At 30.9% G+C, this 17,364-nt stretch overlaps 2 protein-coding genes across 2 annotated transcripts; both read left to right on the top strand.

The window, feature by feature from the left end:
• Nucleotides 1–1,925: 1,925 nt before the first annotated feature.
• LOC125420848 (uncharacterized) lies at nt 1,926–2,660 on the top strand. The gene is made up of 2 exons (XM_060814180.1): nt 1,926–2,093; nt 2,178–2,660. Exons 1-2 carry the CDS (start codon nt 1,926–1,928, stop codon nt 2,658–2,660), a joined length of 651 nt encoding a protein of 216 aa, XP_060670163.1.
• A 10,427-nt stretch (nt 2,661–13,087) lies between these two features.
• LOC107433138 (early nodulin-75) lies at nt 13,088–13,471 on the top strand. Its single transcript, XM_016044395.2, has one exon. The coding sequence runs from the start codon at nt 13,088–13,090 to the stop codon at nt 13,469–13,471; it is 384 nt and encodes a 127-aa protein (XP_015899881.2).
• Nucleotides 13,472–17,364: the final 3,893 nt, after the last annotated feature.

The following is a 17,364-nucleotide window of genomic DNA, read 5'->3' as shown; positions in this document are numbered from 1 at the left end:
TAATTTTATATATAAAGTTAAAAATGTAAATCTATCATAAAATTGTATACAATTTATTTGGTAGGGCAATTAGAGTTTCATGATAGGAAGCAAAGTATGTCAACACTTCTATGTTTGATTAACACTTTGATTTCCTTTTCACATAAAAAAATAAAAAATAAAAAATAAAAAAATATTAATAAAAGACTTTGATTACACTGGTTCTACGCTACCCACTAATTAAACAGTAATCTAACCCGGTAGTACATAAGCAACCATAATAGTTTGCAAGTTTTTTAGTTAATAAGACTTTGATTTTAAATTAATCTTGTTTCACGCTGAGGTAAGATTGAATTATTAAAATTAAGCGAGTTTCCTTAGTCAGTGTGACTCATCTAAACCTCTTTCCTGATCCTGACTATCATAATCATGCACGATTCATATTGTTTATATTTTTCTCAAAAAAAAATTTGGTTAGATTTTTTCAGTTATGTATAAACTAATTAGTTATTTATATTCTCCTTAACTAAACTAACACGCAGACCCAAGAAAACTAAATTAACACGCTATGACCAAATCAAACTCCCTAAGTATGTGATATAACTGGGAAATGACAAGTCGAATAATTTAATTAACTTCAATTTGTTTAACTTTAATCGCCTAATTTATTTACTATTTTCATTAACAAATCCTAAAAATGATGCATTGAATATGTATATTTGAATAATTGGGTAAAAAGTTTGATCCAATTTATTTTTTTTTTAATCTGAAAAATTTTGATCCAAAATTGACTTGGTTAAATTATAAGTTTTTCACCTTCGTCATGAAAATGACAGCATGCTAAAAAAGTGAGTCTTCTTACAGGTATTTTTATCTCTTGACCCAAATAAAATATAAAATAAAAAATAAAAAAGGTCAATTGATAAGCAAAAAAGATAATATATATATTTTTTTTAATATTGAAGGTGGAGGGATTCCATGTTATTGTTCAATGAAACAATTACTTTTTCCAATAAAAATGAAATATAAATATATAAAACTAAACAAAAATTATAATTGATAAAAAAAAAAGTAAAAATATAAAATGCCTAACAAATTCTAACAATTGTTGACACTAATAACTAACAAAACATTAAAATAAGTAAATTATACATAATTAAAAACAAAAACAAAAAAAAAAAGCAAAAAGCAAAAACCTACATTCTAACAAACACCACCTCAATAAATGAAATATTAGGGCCAACCCATATTTGTTTTGTTTCAGGACACAAAAACTCTTGAAAATCACCAAAACATTATGTTTTTTGTTATTTATTTATTTATTTATTTCTAGTTTGCTGGTCATTGTTGACGGCTGCAAAATGACAAAATGCCTAACAAAGTCCATTGATTATGAGGTCCCTCATTAATTTGAGCCACAAGTCTTAGTGCTCCTGGGGCGAAGGGTTGAGACCAAGCCAAGCAAGACCATAGAATCCCAATTATTTTGTAATTTAGACATACCTTACTTGTTTAGAGAGTAATGAAATATACCCCCATAGTTACTTAAGTTTCCAAAATTGGGAGTCTAGTAGAGCTCATGATACTTTGGTTTTCAAAATTAGGAGTTCAATTGAACTCTAATCCAATAACGAATAATGATACTTTAATTTCTCGAGAGTGCTATAAAACACTATTACAATAATATTACTTGCATTATAAGTGTCCGAGATGGGGAGTTCTAGTAGAACTTTTAAACAATAACATTACTTGTATTATAGGTTTCCAAAATTGGGAGGGAGTTCTAATAGAACTCTAATACCAATAATAATGTTACTTGTATTATAAGTTACCAAAATAGGTATTCCATCAATATATATTTCCCTGTTTCCAAGTCAGAACTCTCATATCTTTGCCTACAATTTGTTTCAGTCTTAGCTTTCCGTTGCATTAATCTTGAAGGTCCCATGGAGTCAAAGTCGTTGTTCGGCATTCTTGTTTTGGTGGTTCTTCTCTCAATCCAAGCTGAAGGAAACATCAACAACTTCAACTTGGCTATGGCATCGAAATCTCTCTCTGACAAAGGCTATCATGCAATGTCCATGATCTTTGACGTGTCTTTCGAGACTCACGATGTTTCTTAATGGTTATCCGGCAATTCCACGCTCACTGTGTTCTGTCCTCCTGACGGTGAGTTCTTCTCCTCCAAATACCCACAGCCGCCGTTGACACTGCTTCAGTATCATGTTGTGCCTCTGAAACTCGACATTGAGGCTCTGACAACTCTTCCTCATGGTTCCAAGATTGATACTCTCTTTCTTGGCCATCCCCTGGTTGTCACTACTCTACAAAGCGATGAATATGCATCCCTCAATGGAGTCAAAGTGACCGAATGGAATCTTTATAATGATGGAGGCTTGATCATCCATGGCATTGGTAACTTCTTTGATCCTGCTTTTCAAACCCTGATATATCCCTGGTTCGATATGAAGAACAATATGCACGCAGAAGTAATCAGTGGATTTTCTAGGGTGATAAGAGAATTAAAAGATAATGGGTCTCTGCTATTGGCATTAATGGTGGTGATTGGTTTGGGTCTACTTGTGCTGCGCAGAGATAAAGGAGATGAATATGAACGTATACAGCAGCAGGAGGTAGTTGATCATGTTCTTGATGTTAAAAGTAAAGCTTTTTATGTCTAGTAATTATTAGTTCAATTAAAGGTGTAATTGGGGTTGTTGGGTTTAATTGTCTTTAATTAATTACTTCAACTTGAAGAACAAAGTTAATTTGTTGATTGTAATTTGCTTTTGTTGTACTGTCACAGAGGTTTTAATAATAAATTGGTCAGAGAGAGAATTGAAGAGTGGATGTAGGCTTATTATTGCCGAACCACTATAAAGCTTTGTCTTCTTTATTTATTTATTAATTTTCTTTTTAAGATTCAAGATTGATTAGTTACATTTTGCAACAAAATCAACGAAATATTTTACTAATACAAAATTTTGTGGCACGATTAATTAGCAATTTATTAAGTTTTGTACGTGTATGCATATATTATATAATTTATAAGGAGCAGTGGGCTACATATGGTTCAATGTCGTTCAAAATTTATTGGAAAGAAGCAACAAGATGTTTTATTTTTTAAATGGTTTGACACAAAAAAGTTTCATGATCTTTCAAAAACAATGCCTCCCAATTAGTGTGATCTCCATGCATGAAGTTGCAGTTTATCATCAATGAAATAAAATTTCTAAGCCTAGCTAAAATTTTACCTGATCTTGTTTCCTAAAAACGATAATGGATTTTTCTGAAATACATAAATGGTTCAGCTTGAATTAAAAAAATATAATGGGAAAATTGTCCTAACACCATATATGCACAATCATTAATGTTATGATGTAAAAGCTATATTTTTATTTTACAAGATTTATAATTTCTAACACTTGATTAACTAGGAAATCTTTATCCAAAAAATAATTAACTGGTAATCCAAGCAAAATAATAATAATTATAACAACAATAATAATAATAATAGTAAATTAAAAAGGAAATTGTACAATGGCCGGGCTAAACAGAAATGTCTGTAGAAAAGGTTTACATGACCCAAAACTTGATTTGAACCCATACCAAAGAAGTAGCCCATCCTGAAGTCAATTTCGGGTCATTATGAGGTTTATGAAATTCTCATACTCGGCCCGAAGCCCGGCTTAAACTATATATGTACTTTTAGGATTTATGTATTTAAATGTCTATTAATTTTCAGTTATCCATGAAAATTATATATCTTTTTTAATTTTTTCTAGGATCTCCAGCGAAAAATTCGAATTCAAAGCCTGAAAATTTAAACCTTTTTTTTTTGGACGACCAAAAATTTAAAAGTTTCAGTTAGTTAGCAATTAAAATTAGTTTAAAATTTGAAAACTAACCAACCCATCTATATATATATATATATATATTATATTATATGTAATTATCAACTATTAATATACTATATGATATTATTTAATTAATAATTAATGTTTAATAAACGAATTTGGTAACTGTATTAATGATCTTCTTATATATGACCCCATAAATATAATTGTAGAGACATTGCTAATTGATCCAACCTTATTTCACTTAGCTTTTAAATATTATATATAGATATTTATAAAATTTTAAATTCTATGTTATCCATATTTTCACCAATAATAATTAAAAAAAAAAAAAAAAAAAAGATATGGCCATCCATATGTCTGAGCCGATAATTTATATATGAAATCCCAGCGAGAAATTGGTCCTTAAGGAAGAATATTCTTTTCTTCCCAAAAAACAAAAAAAAAAAAAGGAAGAATATTCTTTAATTATTTATTATTATTATTTCAAAATTTTTTTTATTTATTATTATTATTATTATTTTGAAAATTAAATAAAAATATAATTATTATTTTGGAATTTATTTATTTTTTATTTGGAAGTAAAAATATTCGAATTTCGATGATTGTCTCTGAAAAACCAATAAATTTTATCAGTGTTCTGTCTTAGACAATATCCTTTATTTAAATGGCATATCTTATATACAATAATTCCAGCCCGTAATAATAAAAAAAAGGGTCCGAAGTTAATACAAAATTGTTTTTTTTTTTTTTTAATTTTATCTCAATTTTTAATGATAAGTTTGGATGTGCATAGCTTCTTTAGGAAATAGCACTTATGCATGTGATATGCGGATGACAAATACCGTAAAATTAATATAAATGTAGATATATTGAATATTAATATACTTTGTAATTTCATGTGTTTAACTCATGCATTCTTTTCTTTTCTTTTCCATGGTGTTGATAACTTCTTCGATCCTGCTTTCCAGACCCTTATATATCCGTGGTTCGATGAGAAGAGCGAAGATATCCACACAGAAGTAGTCAGTGGATTTTCTTGGGTGATAATTGAATTGGAAAATTTTTGGTTTTTGCTATTAGCAATGGCGGTAGTTGTAACACCCCGTCCCGAACCATGTCGGAATTTTTGCATATTGACCGAGGTTGACTGTTGACTGTTGACTTTTGACTTTGACCGTTGACCGTTGACCCAAAGGGTCAAAAGTTGACTTTTTGTTTCGGTTGGAATTCTAGGTTGACTGAGGTACCGTTATGAAGTACACATTGGCACGAGTTCGTAGACTAGTAGCACGTTGAAAACGGAGTTACGGTTTGAAAGTTATGAGCAAAACAAGTTGAGGTCCAAACTGTCCAAGGGGTGCCCGAGTTGACTTTTTATTCATGCAAGGTTGAGCTTTGACTCATGCATGGTTGTGAAGTGCTCGTCGATACGAGTCCGTAGACTAGCGGCACGTCCGATTTGGACATGTGGTTTGAAAGTTATCGACCTGTAGAGTTTTTCAAATACTGTATTATTTTAATATTATTTTTAAACGCGTAACGATGTGCCACATGTGACTTAATGAAGGTGACCATGTGTCACCATGTTGAGAAGTCACATATCAACCACGTGAAAAATCATATTATTTTATTATTATTTTAAATAATGATATTATTATTAATATTATTTAATTAATTTGAATTTATTTCTTTTTATTTTTATTTTCCTTTTTCTTTTTCTTTTTTCTTTTTTTTTTTCTTTTATTTTTCTCCACGCGGGAAAACACCTCCTTTTTCTTTTCTTTTCTTTTTTTTTCCTTCTTCTTCCCCGAGCCATCAAAACACCAGCAGTTATTTTTCTCTCTCTCTCTCTCTCTCTGTTTAACCGACCGGTTGGCCGGATTTCAGTCGCCGGAATGCCACACGCGCCAGCCACCTGTGTAGCCCATCTCGCCGCGACCTCAACCTCCAAATTTCCCGGCCAGTCGCCGCCGGACGCGCCCAGATCAGGCCGGTGAAGCCGGCGGCGGCCGATTACGTTTTTCCGGCAATTCTCGCCATTTCCGACCAACCCAGCCCGACCCATACCTCTATTCCACCATTTTCGACCCCTCTGAGTCCATTTCCGGGGTTAGATTGCCCAAAAGCCCCACCGTTTGAAAGATCCCTCAAGTTTAAATCCGGCCGAAGCTTTCCGGCCAAATTCCGGCCACCTCCGGTGGAATTGGGGTCGATGGAGACCGGATTTGTAATCCTCGTCGCTCAAGCTTCGATTCGGTATATTATTCGACTATTTTGGATAACGTTTGTGTTTGACCCCCCGGGTACCTAGTATTATTTATCCGAATAAAATATTAATTTATTTGACTGTGTGTGAATTGTGTTCTAGGAGCACCGGTGAGTAATGGAATTGATCCCATGGTGGATCATGGTTTAATTGCGTGCTCCAGGTGAGTGACCCCCCTTTGAAAATGTTTTTAGGGTAATTAATTGTATTTATGTGGCGTTAAATTGATATCTGTAATTGGTGCTCATGTGGCGTATTTTAAATATAATCTGGAAAAATATTATTTTATATGTATATTTACCCATTGGTGCTAAATGAAATTTTGGGGTCATTAAGAAATTCCCGATTCTTATTTTATGGTGGTTAAATGGTATTTATTACACATGCGCAAGTATTTTCAGTAATTGATTGTGTCTGGATTTTATATCATTTTTGGGCAATTAATTATGTTTAATTGGTATTTAAATTATGCTCATGTGGTACAATTTAGTTATGGTTTTATTGTGATTTAATTTATCTATTATGCATGAGCAAAATATATTTCGATAATAGTCGTACGTGGTTTTAAGTATTATTTCGGGCATAATTGGGTTAAATATTTTATGAAAATATTTGTTTAAGTTGGTGGTTTAATTTTATAAATTATGCCGGCGGTATTTCAATTGTCGAATCTCGTATTACGAGAAAAGGTATGGTTTCATTTGTTATCGATGTTTTCGTACCGGTTTGTTAAATAAAAATATGTGGGATGGTAAGTATGAAAATTTGGTATATTTTCCACGGTAATTTTGGAAATCGGTACGGTTGGTTTAATAATTATTTTAGAAGCATTCACACAATATTGGTGTTCTGGTATATGTATATATGGTTCAGCACGCAAGTATTATTATTTCACCCGTGAGTTGCCATTGGACCGTGGGCAGGCAAGTTTGTTATTGCGCACAGCCGCCCACCTCCTTGGCCGGGATGATGGTTTCAGCAGTGGTACTGTCGGGACGCCGAAGTGCCATTTGCAAGTTTCTCTCTTTAACCCCCCCGCCAGTCGGTGCTCAGGACGCTGGGTATCGGAGGGCATCACTAGTATATGGTGTAGTGCGTCAAGTCAAGTGTAATCGTCAAGTGTAATTTTCAAATAATGTTTCAAACCCCAAAGAGTACAAAATTATTTATTATAATTTATTGCAGTTTATTTATATTTGGGGTATTTATTTATTTATTTAGTTGTTGTTTATTAAATTATTTGGTCCCAGGGTTTTGTGAAAAGGTTTTAAAAGGGAAACTTTTCCAACCGAGAGAATTGTAATGGTTTTGAGAGAAATCATTATTTCCAAGTAATTATTATTTACCTACGTTATTACCGTGATATTATATTGTATAGTAGATAGGGTCACTCACTGAGATGATTAGCATCTCACACTCTTAAATTCCGTTCCCCTAGGTCCAGGTTGGAGACGTTGATTGTCCGGGGCGAGCCCGACATCTCAGTTCGTTGCCGAAAGTTCAAGAAGTATTTATTCCCTTTTTCCTCTTCATCTTGTATTGTTTCCGTATCTGTCATTTTATAAATTCCACATTTATCTGTATAATGCTCTGCATACTGTATTGGACGTGTAGTTATTATTTATGCACTGGGTTGCTGCTGTGGTTATTTGAAGTGCTGAAATTTATGGAATCAATTTGTAGTATTGTGGGAGGAATAAGGGGATGTTTTTAGAAGTGTGTTTTCAGTGCAGGTAATTTTTTTGGTTAGTCCTACCCTTAGGGGAGGTGCTGCCGGATTTTCCGTTGGAATGTTCGGTGGTATTTCCCTGGGATTAGGGCTTGTCTAGGATTCCAGGGAAGGAATTCTGGACAGGTCCTGACAGTTGGTTTGGGTCTCTACTTTCGTTGCTGCTGCAAAGATAAAGATGTTGGATATGAGCGTCTGCAAGCAGCAAGAGGAGGTGGTTGATCATGTTCTTGATGTTAAAGCTGTATATCTTTGGTAAATTAGTAAATTAGTTCAATTAAAGGTGTAATTGGTGTTTTTGGGAGTTTAATTTGTTGATTGTAAGCTCCTTTTGTTGTACAGTCACAAAGGTTTTAATAAGAATTGGTCAGAGAGAGAATTGAAAAGTGGATGTAGGCTTATTATGGCCGAACCACTATAAAACGTCGTCTTCTCTTTAATATTTTTTAATTTTTTAAATTTTCATTTCAGGAGTGAAGATTGATTAGTTAGATTTTGCAACAAAATCAATGAAATATTTGAATACAAAATCTTGTGGCATCATCAATTAGCAATATTGTAGCAATTTAATAAGTTCTCTACGTGTATGAGTATATGATTCAATTTGTCATAAGTTATCATGGGTTATATATGGTTCAATGTGTCATAAGTTATCATTCAAAATTTATTGTTATAAAAAAGTGTCCAACAACATGTTTTAAATGGTTTGACACAATAATAAAGTTTCATGAACCGTCCAAAGCAGTAACTCCCATTAGGCTGACTTATAATTTAGTTAGCACTTAAAATCTGATAAATAAATCTGGTGACTTTTTCTTATATATGTAATAGTGACTATGAGAACCATTTATAAAATTCTCATAAATTACCTAGCTTTTTTTTTTTTCCTCTAAAAAAAATATACCTAGCTTTTAAAATCTTATGGATATTTATAGAATTCCAAAATTCCATGTATACTATCATATGGCCAATCACATTTTCATCCTTTAAAAAAAAAAAAAAAAAGAAAAAAAAAGGAAAGAAAGAATGGGTGGATTCATACATACATATATTTTATGAAATCTGAGCGAAAAAATGGTTCTTAGCATTGAATTTTTTTTTTCTTTGTTTTTTTTTTTTTTTGGTGGAAAAAAGGGAAAACTTTTATTAAGGAGGAAAAAAAAAAAAGAAGTCTAGTGTGATCCACGATGGCAGGAAGTAAGCCATATAGACCTTCCTCCATCCCAACTTCATAATTCTGGAAATTTTCTAAAGTAAATGCATATTGCGCAAGTTTGTGAGCTACTTGATTCGCATTCCTACGAGAAAAAAGACTAAACTTGAAAGAGCCTAAAGACATAGATAAGTTCTTAATATCTTCTAACAAAAACGATTTTGATCCAATAATAAGTTGGATCTTGAATAAGAGTGATAACCGTAACAGAATTGCTAACAATTTCACCCACCACTCCCGCCCAGAATACCCCAATAAATGCAAAACAATTATGTTTCCTTTGATTATGAAGCTTTATGGCCAATGGAGTACATAGATGATAAAAAGATTTAAGTTCTGTTTGGCATAGTTTCTACTTCAATTTCTTTTTCTTCTACTTTTTCAAAAATGCTTTGTAAAATAGTTATTCTATTGGTTTTGATTAGAAATGCTTCTAATTTCTTAAAACTCTTCTTAAAAATTATGTAAATATTTCTAGATGCTGTTTTGAGACCTCAAAATTTATTTTTAATTTCCCAAAATTTACGTCGAACAATGGCTTAGACAATACAGTCACTAGTTCACCCTTAGCATCACCAACAACTATACCAATCCCAACCGAGCCACTCAACAGGGAAACCGCACCATCCACGTTAAACTTAAACTCACGCTGCTTTGGAAGCCGCCATTTATCAACATTTGGCGTTACCATTTGATCCTGGGCTTGAATATATATTTGCCTCTTGGAAATCCAAAAGCTGACCAGCCGAATTTTCCATCAAAACTCAATCATCTTTCAGAATTTCCCCATGCAAACAAACATTTCTTCAGTGCCGTATGCAATTGTGTTTCCATAATTGCTCACTTCATTTTCTATAGAAAATTAATGGAGCCTTATGTAAGATATATATAACTTGATCATGTAGAAATGTGTAATTGCTTACATTCTTAATTTGTCCTCTTCTCACCTATCAAATCACCATTTTATACTTTTCAACCTTTTCTACATTTTTTACCCTTGTATTTTCTCTACTTTTTTTTTTTTTTTCCTTTTTGGTATTAATTAGATGGCTAAACAGGTTTTAGCTGCCCCTAACAAAGATTTAAGAAAAATACTAGTAACAAAGAAAAACTTAAACCATGAGTTTTTGAAAAATTGACTTGTTAACTTTGTAGTTTATTTGTTATATGGTCTAGATTTTGCTGTATTGTTTTTACCTATATTTTTGTTGGATATTAGAACTTTATGAATTAGTTGTTTTCTTTTTTTTTTTTTTTTTTTTTTAAAGGTGGCAAATGTAGTTTTTTTTTTTTTTTCCTTTACCCCCTTTTTTGTTTAAAATTACATTCTTTAATAATGTTTCTTTGTAAACAATTTCTTTTAGGTGTTTGTTGCTTCTACAACATAAATTTGGCATGACTTTTGTTTGTTGGCAAGTGTGGTAAGCTTATATATATGTTTGTTTCTTTGCTAGATATGTTTTTTCAAGTTTTAAAAAATTTTAGATGTTTTTAATTTTGTTGAGTTGTTATATTAGTACATTATAATTGGTTGATATAGATTATCAGAATGTAAATAGCTAGTATGGTTCATATTAATATTATTGACAACTCTTCACTATTTTTGTTAGTTTAGAATAATTAATATTCGTTGGTTTTCTTTTCTTCAATCCAAAAAGTAAAATAGATTATAATTGTTAGTGATAAAATATTCATTAATATTTTCATACGTTTAAGTTCTTTAATGTTGGTTCATATTGGAATTTAAAATTTGAAATGTTATACCATTTATATTTAAAACCATTATGTTAACAATGCAGAAATGATACCAGGTCAACATATATAAGTGCTTCTCATTTTAGAAAGGAATTATTTCACTCTTTTCAATTTTGTGTCATATCTAATTAACAAAAGTAACTCATTATATGGAGATTTCCTTTTTTAAAACTATAAAATTATATAGATTTTTGTTTAATATATTAATACATGTATTCTACAAAATTTAGAATTTATTATGTTTGGAAATAAAAGAAAATCATAATCAGTAATATTTGATGAGGTTAACAATGATAACGAGGTCTTGGAAGTGAGGCAAAAATGGCAAGCAATGTAAACTTTTCACAACCAAATGATGTTGAGAAGAGATCATAGAAACTGTAGAGTCCTCTCTTACTGTACAATGAGGGCAACAAAGGAAGGTTTGCTTAGCCTAATGACAAACAAAGAATACTTAATTTGCCATGTTGGGACATATATTCTTTTCATTTATATTGGGATGATAGACAATTGTAATTTTTTGTAAATTATTCCAAAATATTTTGTTTTCAATTACCTTACAATAGCACCCGTATTGATATTTTGTAGATTGCAAGATGTAATAGAAAATAATTTAGATAATACCTACTACTTATTTCTATTAAATTTTGTAATTATCTTAGAAAAATATCAATGGTGCTAAGATATCTTCATTTATGATGCAAGTATTTTGTGTTTTCACTACTTATTAACTTTTATTTTTTAGTGAAAGAGTATCCTGTTTGCTATAAATAACTCACCTTTTATAGAATACTTTATATGATTATTCTATTCAAACAAACTCCCTCTTTCCTATTAATATAAAATTGAAAAGATGACTAGTATATAGATACTTTTCAAACTATATATCGTGTCATAACAATCATAAAATCATTTTAATTAGAATTATTCTAAACAAAACATGAACTATTAGATATCCAAATTTCACACTAAGCCATGTGCTATCGTACGTGGCCACACCTAGTGTACATTTATATATATATATATATATATATATATATATATATGTGTATATATATGTCTTCGTGGACCACTAGCATTAATCGATATAGGTCAGTATAGATTCAAAGTGAAAATGAAGAAAACTGCCACTGAAATTTTAATTATAACCAAAACTTAAGCTAGATTCATGCAACCTCTACTTGGACAAGCATTGAATTTCATTCATACCTAGTCGACCCAACTTTCCTTTGAGTGTCTTACTATACCCAGCAAAACAGGTTTTTGATTGTTTTGTTTTCTTCTCATTTTCGTAATCAACGTCTGGATTGATATGCCGCCAAAGAAAATGTTGGATCTACACTTCGAATAATTCTTTATCAGAATTGACCACAACCAGCCTAATCAAATTATATGTAATATATAAGGTTTAATTTATATCTACCTTTATTTTTAATCCAATCACATAGATCCCACAAACTCTATCATATCTTTTTTCTTTGATTTTAATTTTTTTTTCTTCATTAGAGGACAAATGCAATTATGTTGATTTATCCAATAAAGACTATACTGAGTTCTTAATTATAGTCTTTTATGTGCTTGAGATAACTTTTACTTCTACTTCACAGCTTCATTTTATAATTTTTTAGACAGCTGTTTCCTGACAAGCTAATTTTTGTTAGAAGCTCGTCTGGAATATGAAGGTTTTCCATAAAACAAATACTCTAACCAACTGGTTTTAGACTTTAAAAGCCTGTAATATCATTTCAAAATGGCAAACAGGTACTTTATCTTTTATCTATTTTCGGTGAATACTTTATATTTTATCTATACAAAAGCAGCAAATTGTTATCTATGCAAAAGCAGCAAATGGCTCTCTGCATAGAGAATTAATATAAACTAATTAATCAAAGAAACTGATGAGTCTGGAACATTAGTAATTAATTGTCTTTTGCATATGTTGTCTCCTCCTGCTGTATAAATTTCAAAGGCTTTAATAGAAGTCCAACTTTTCGACTCTGATCAGTGGTTTTCTAAAAATATAACATCAAAGTGGCCCCAGCAAAGAAAAAATCGGGACCTATTACTGTGAAGTCGACGTAGCTATCGATATATTTCCAAAACCTACCTAAATCATTATAACCAAAAGAAAAAAATTACACAATGACAAGTGTCTAACTCTTTATGAGCCTCCCACCATTATAAATAGGCTTCTCACTTGCTCTAGTTTCCACACCACATCACAAAACTCCAAAAAAAAAAAAAAAAAAAAAAAAAAAGAAAAAGAAATAGTAGCCCTCGAAAAAATGTCTCCAAAGCGTTTGCTAGTGTTATTTCTTGGAGTAATGGTGGTTCTCACTGCTATTACTTCCACTTTTGCTGATACTAAGCCTCAACCGGATCAGAAGTCTCCCAAAAAGCCACCAAGTCACAAAAAACCTCCTGCTTTGGAGGAAGAGTCAGATGCACAACCATTGGATGGAAAATCTCCAAAGCCAAAGCCACCTCCAAAATACAAACCACCAAGTCCATATGTTCATGTGGAGGACCGATCCTCAGAAGGCCAAAGACTCTATGGAAAACCACCAAAGGGAAAAGGAGGGAAACCTCCACATGTAGCTGAAGTGGCTGATGCAGATAGTCACAAAACACCTCACAAGCCACCCCACAAACCTCCATCTACCAACTAAAATATGAGTGGCTCACTTTGTTAATTAGCTATATATATAAAGTTCGAAATAAGAGATGATCCATATCTATATCTCATCCTTTATATATACAGTTGGGGATCGAGCTGTATATATATACGTATGTTTATGATGCTTATATATAATTATGTGTAACGTGAAATATGTGATGTTTATATGTGGGTTGCCCAGCTCTCTTATATATGCGTATGGACCTGAACTTTTAGTATTATGCAAAGACTCTTATTTTGTTTTCTAAAATACTACTATTTACATCGAGGATACTTCTAGATGTGTTTGTGTTGTGTTTCTATTATTAGGAAATTAACATACTCTTATTTTAATAAACACGTGATATGGGACTTTTTTTTATTTTTTTTTGGAGGGGGGGTGGTGTTGTAATAATAAGTAACATGAAGTTAAGCAAACAAAATCTATACAAAGAACAAAATTTGGACGCATATGCTGATATGGACCTATGCTTTAATCAGTAAATTATTGACAACGAAATGCACCTTTCTTCCTGCAACGTCTTGCGCTCCCTCCCAGGCCTCCCTCCTGTATTGATCGTCACATGGGAAAGTGTACTAATTGGTCACTCAAAATTTGGCAAAAACCATGAAAAATATTATTTATTATTATTATTATTTTTTTGATAAAATAGGGAAGAGGTATTTCATATTATGGCCTTCATCCAGGATTCGTGGGTTATTACTGATGGTAAAGGGAAAATCTGGAAAATAGTTTTTACTTTTTTTTTTTTTTTTTTTTTGAATATACGTTTTTGTACTTAATTGTATAATTTTCCGTGAATATTACACTTGAGAACTAGTAAGGAAATTAATAACGAATTCTTTTTGGATCAGAAGAAAAAGTAAAGTTTAACTTGAATATAATAATAAGAATATCTCCACAATCTAAAATTTTTAGTTAATTTGAAATAAGTATGAGCTATGTACATGTAAGATCAAGGAGAGAAGCCCAGCACCCAAAACGAAACAGATAAGCAATATTGTAGCAATTCCTAAGGAAAATTATAAGTAATATAATTAGCCATGCAGAAAATTTTATATTAATTTGGAACTAGCAATACGAACTAGCCTTTTTTTTTGTTTTTTTGTTTTTCTTAACAAGTAAATGAAGCACTGGCTTGGAAAGTCCGCTGGGTGAACAGTTAAATTATAAAATCACTTATTGAAGCTGACTCAATTAATATATTTCTTATATCTATATTTACAAGATTTTAAATTCGAGATACTGAAGGGATGATTGTAAATGATCTTAAAAAAAAAAAAAAAAATTACAAATTCACTTTCTCTTTCACAAAAGAGGTTGAATCCAACCAAAAATCCCACACATGTCCTTACATAAAGAAATATGATTATACATCATAAGAGATTAACTTAGTATGTCCTTTATATATATATCGTCGCCGGGATTTTCCTAGCATCCAAAAATATATCACCCCCTTATCACATTGGGAAAACCAATTCAATTATATATTTTTTTTGGGTAATTATTCAATTTTATATTTCTTAAAAGCAAAAGAAAAGTTCCATATAAATTTTACCCAAATTAGGATTTTTAGCAGTGTTATATTATATTTGTATTGCTCCAAAAAAAATTTTTTAATTAATTTCCCCTCCGAATTGAAAAAAAGATTAACATTTGATTGCGATGTGGGATTCTTGTGTACTCTATATTTGTTATTTACATTATATCAATAATCCAAAGTGGGAAAGAAATTATAGATCAGAATTAGATTCAATAAACAAGAAAATATAATTTTCCATCATAAAATAAAGAGCACAAAGAAAATTTCATATTTCGTATACTCTTTTTAATCCCAATTATTGCATCTATAAACTCTGAAGAGTAAAAAAAAAAAAAAAAAAAAAAAAAAGAAAAAAAAAGAAAAAAAGAAGAAGGTAATAATCTAATTATATATTAGGAAACCCCTTTCTAAACAATTCAATACTCTTTCATAGGTTTGTAAAATCTTTCTTGGTACTTCCCACAAAAAAAAAAAAAAAAAAGGGGAAAAAGGAACCCATTTCTAAATAAATCTAGAACTTTAATCAAAAAAACAAAAACAAATCTACAAAAATATAGAAAACAATTTAATTTCGAAATCTGCATGATTTTCTAAACAAAAATTAGGTGTTTCCAAGTGAAAGTTGAACTTGATTTGTTATGTCACCTAAACTCCCATTTCTACATTTTACTTCTCAATTCATCATTGGTGCCATAATCAAATGAGTAAAAAAATTTTTGGGACATAACTAATGTATAATACAAACAAAAAAAAAAAAAAAGAAAAAAAAAAGACAAGAGTTCATAGGTTCTAAAAACACAAAATGTTCTTGATGAAAGGTTGTTAGTAAAATAATATACAAATATCTATATACGCATTTATATTGAAGAATTATTACACTAATAAGAGAAATGGTCCCAAATTAATACAAAAGTATTTATTTAAACAAATAATTTAACTCAATTTTTGATGATAAGTTTGGATATGCATAGCTTCTTTTGTTGTTTCCAAATTTCATACTCATGCATGTGATGAGCAGATGACAGTTACAAAAAATTTAAATATAAACGTAGATTTGTTAAATATTAATTATAATTTATAGTTTCATGTGGTTAATTAATTCATGTATTCTTTTATATTAATGTTGTTATTAAATTATTTGGAGACCAAATTAACATTAATTGAAACTACATATACCATATACTAATAAAAAAATTATCAATGCAATCGGCTTAGTTGAGACATCCATTGATGAATATTACGAGTTTTGATTAATGCTTTCATGAAGAGCTACTGTATAAAGGGCTTTTGGGAAAACATTATTATTGAGTTGAGAGAGAAGTAAGAAAAGAGAAAAATCTTTCATATTATGGAGAAGAACATGAAGCTTAGTTTGATGATGGTGGTGGTGGTGGTGGTGTGTATGGCGTTGGTGGTCGTGGTTGAGGGAGTTCCCATAACTAGTAGTAAAAATAAAACTCTCCTCTCAAACATACTGTATGTCCCATCATTATTAGCTGCTCAAAGGGGTAGCAGAGAAATTCAATTGTATATAGGTAGTATCCAAGTATTATTCCCCTCTTGGAATTTGTCATTTTAGTTAAATAATAATGTACTGCTGCAAATTAATGTTATCCAAAACTGATGCAGGTGATCCTTCAACTGTGTTAATCTGCTAGGTTATGCAAAAATGATGCAAGTGATCCTTCTACTGTGTTAATCTGCTATTTTATGCAAAAATGATGCAAGTGATCCTTCTACTGTGTTAATCTGCTATTTTGAAGCCCATCCGGGTGTTTGAGGATTGTACGTCGGTTTACCTAGTGTGGACTGTGGGCCGAGTGGTTTTGTCTGTTTACCAGTCTTATGGAGTTGTAAAAGTCAAAAATTCCATGTGTATCCCTAATATCCTAAAATTCCATTTATACCCCTGACCCGTTTCAGCCATTAGCAGGTTCAAATTCATTTAAGTGGATGGTACCCGTTCTTCATGGGTGTGAGTACCTTAGCACTTTCCACGAATAAATTGTTAATAAAGTATGAAGAAATATAAATAAATGTAGTGTGTTTTGTATATTAAATTTTCTTTTTCAGTGGTCAAATTTTATTTTATATTTAGCTTATGCAGCCAAATTAATGTTTTTCATTTTTGAAAAGGAAATTAATCTTTGTTAGTGCATATTCATAACTAGTATCGAATTTAATCTTCCAGTATTCACTATTGTCCCTTTAAGTTTCTCCTTATTTTTTCTCAAAATATATATATATATATATATATAATAAAATGAAAAATTGAGAGTCCAATAGAACTCTAATTAATCCAATAGTGAATAATGTTACTTTAGTTTCGAAAATGGGGAGT

The sequence above is a fragment of the Ziziphus jujuba genome, chromosome 1, assembly GCF_031755915.1.
Source record: "Ziziphus jujuba cultivar Dongzao chromosome 1, ASM3175591v1".
Taxonomy (NCBI): Eukaryota; Viridiplantae; Streptophyta; class Magnoliopsida; order Rosales; family Rhamnaceae; genus Ziziphus; species Ziziphus jujuba.
Note: the sequence above shows the minus strand (reverse complement) of the source record. Positions and strands in the feature narration are given on the sequence as shown.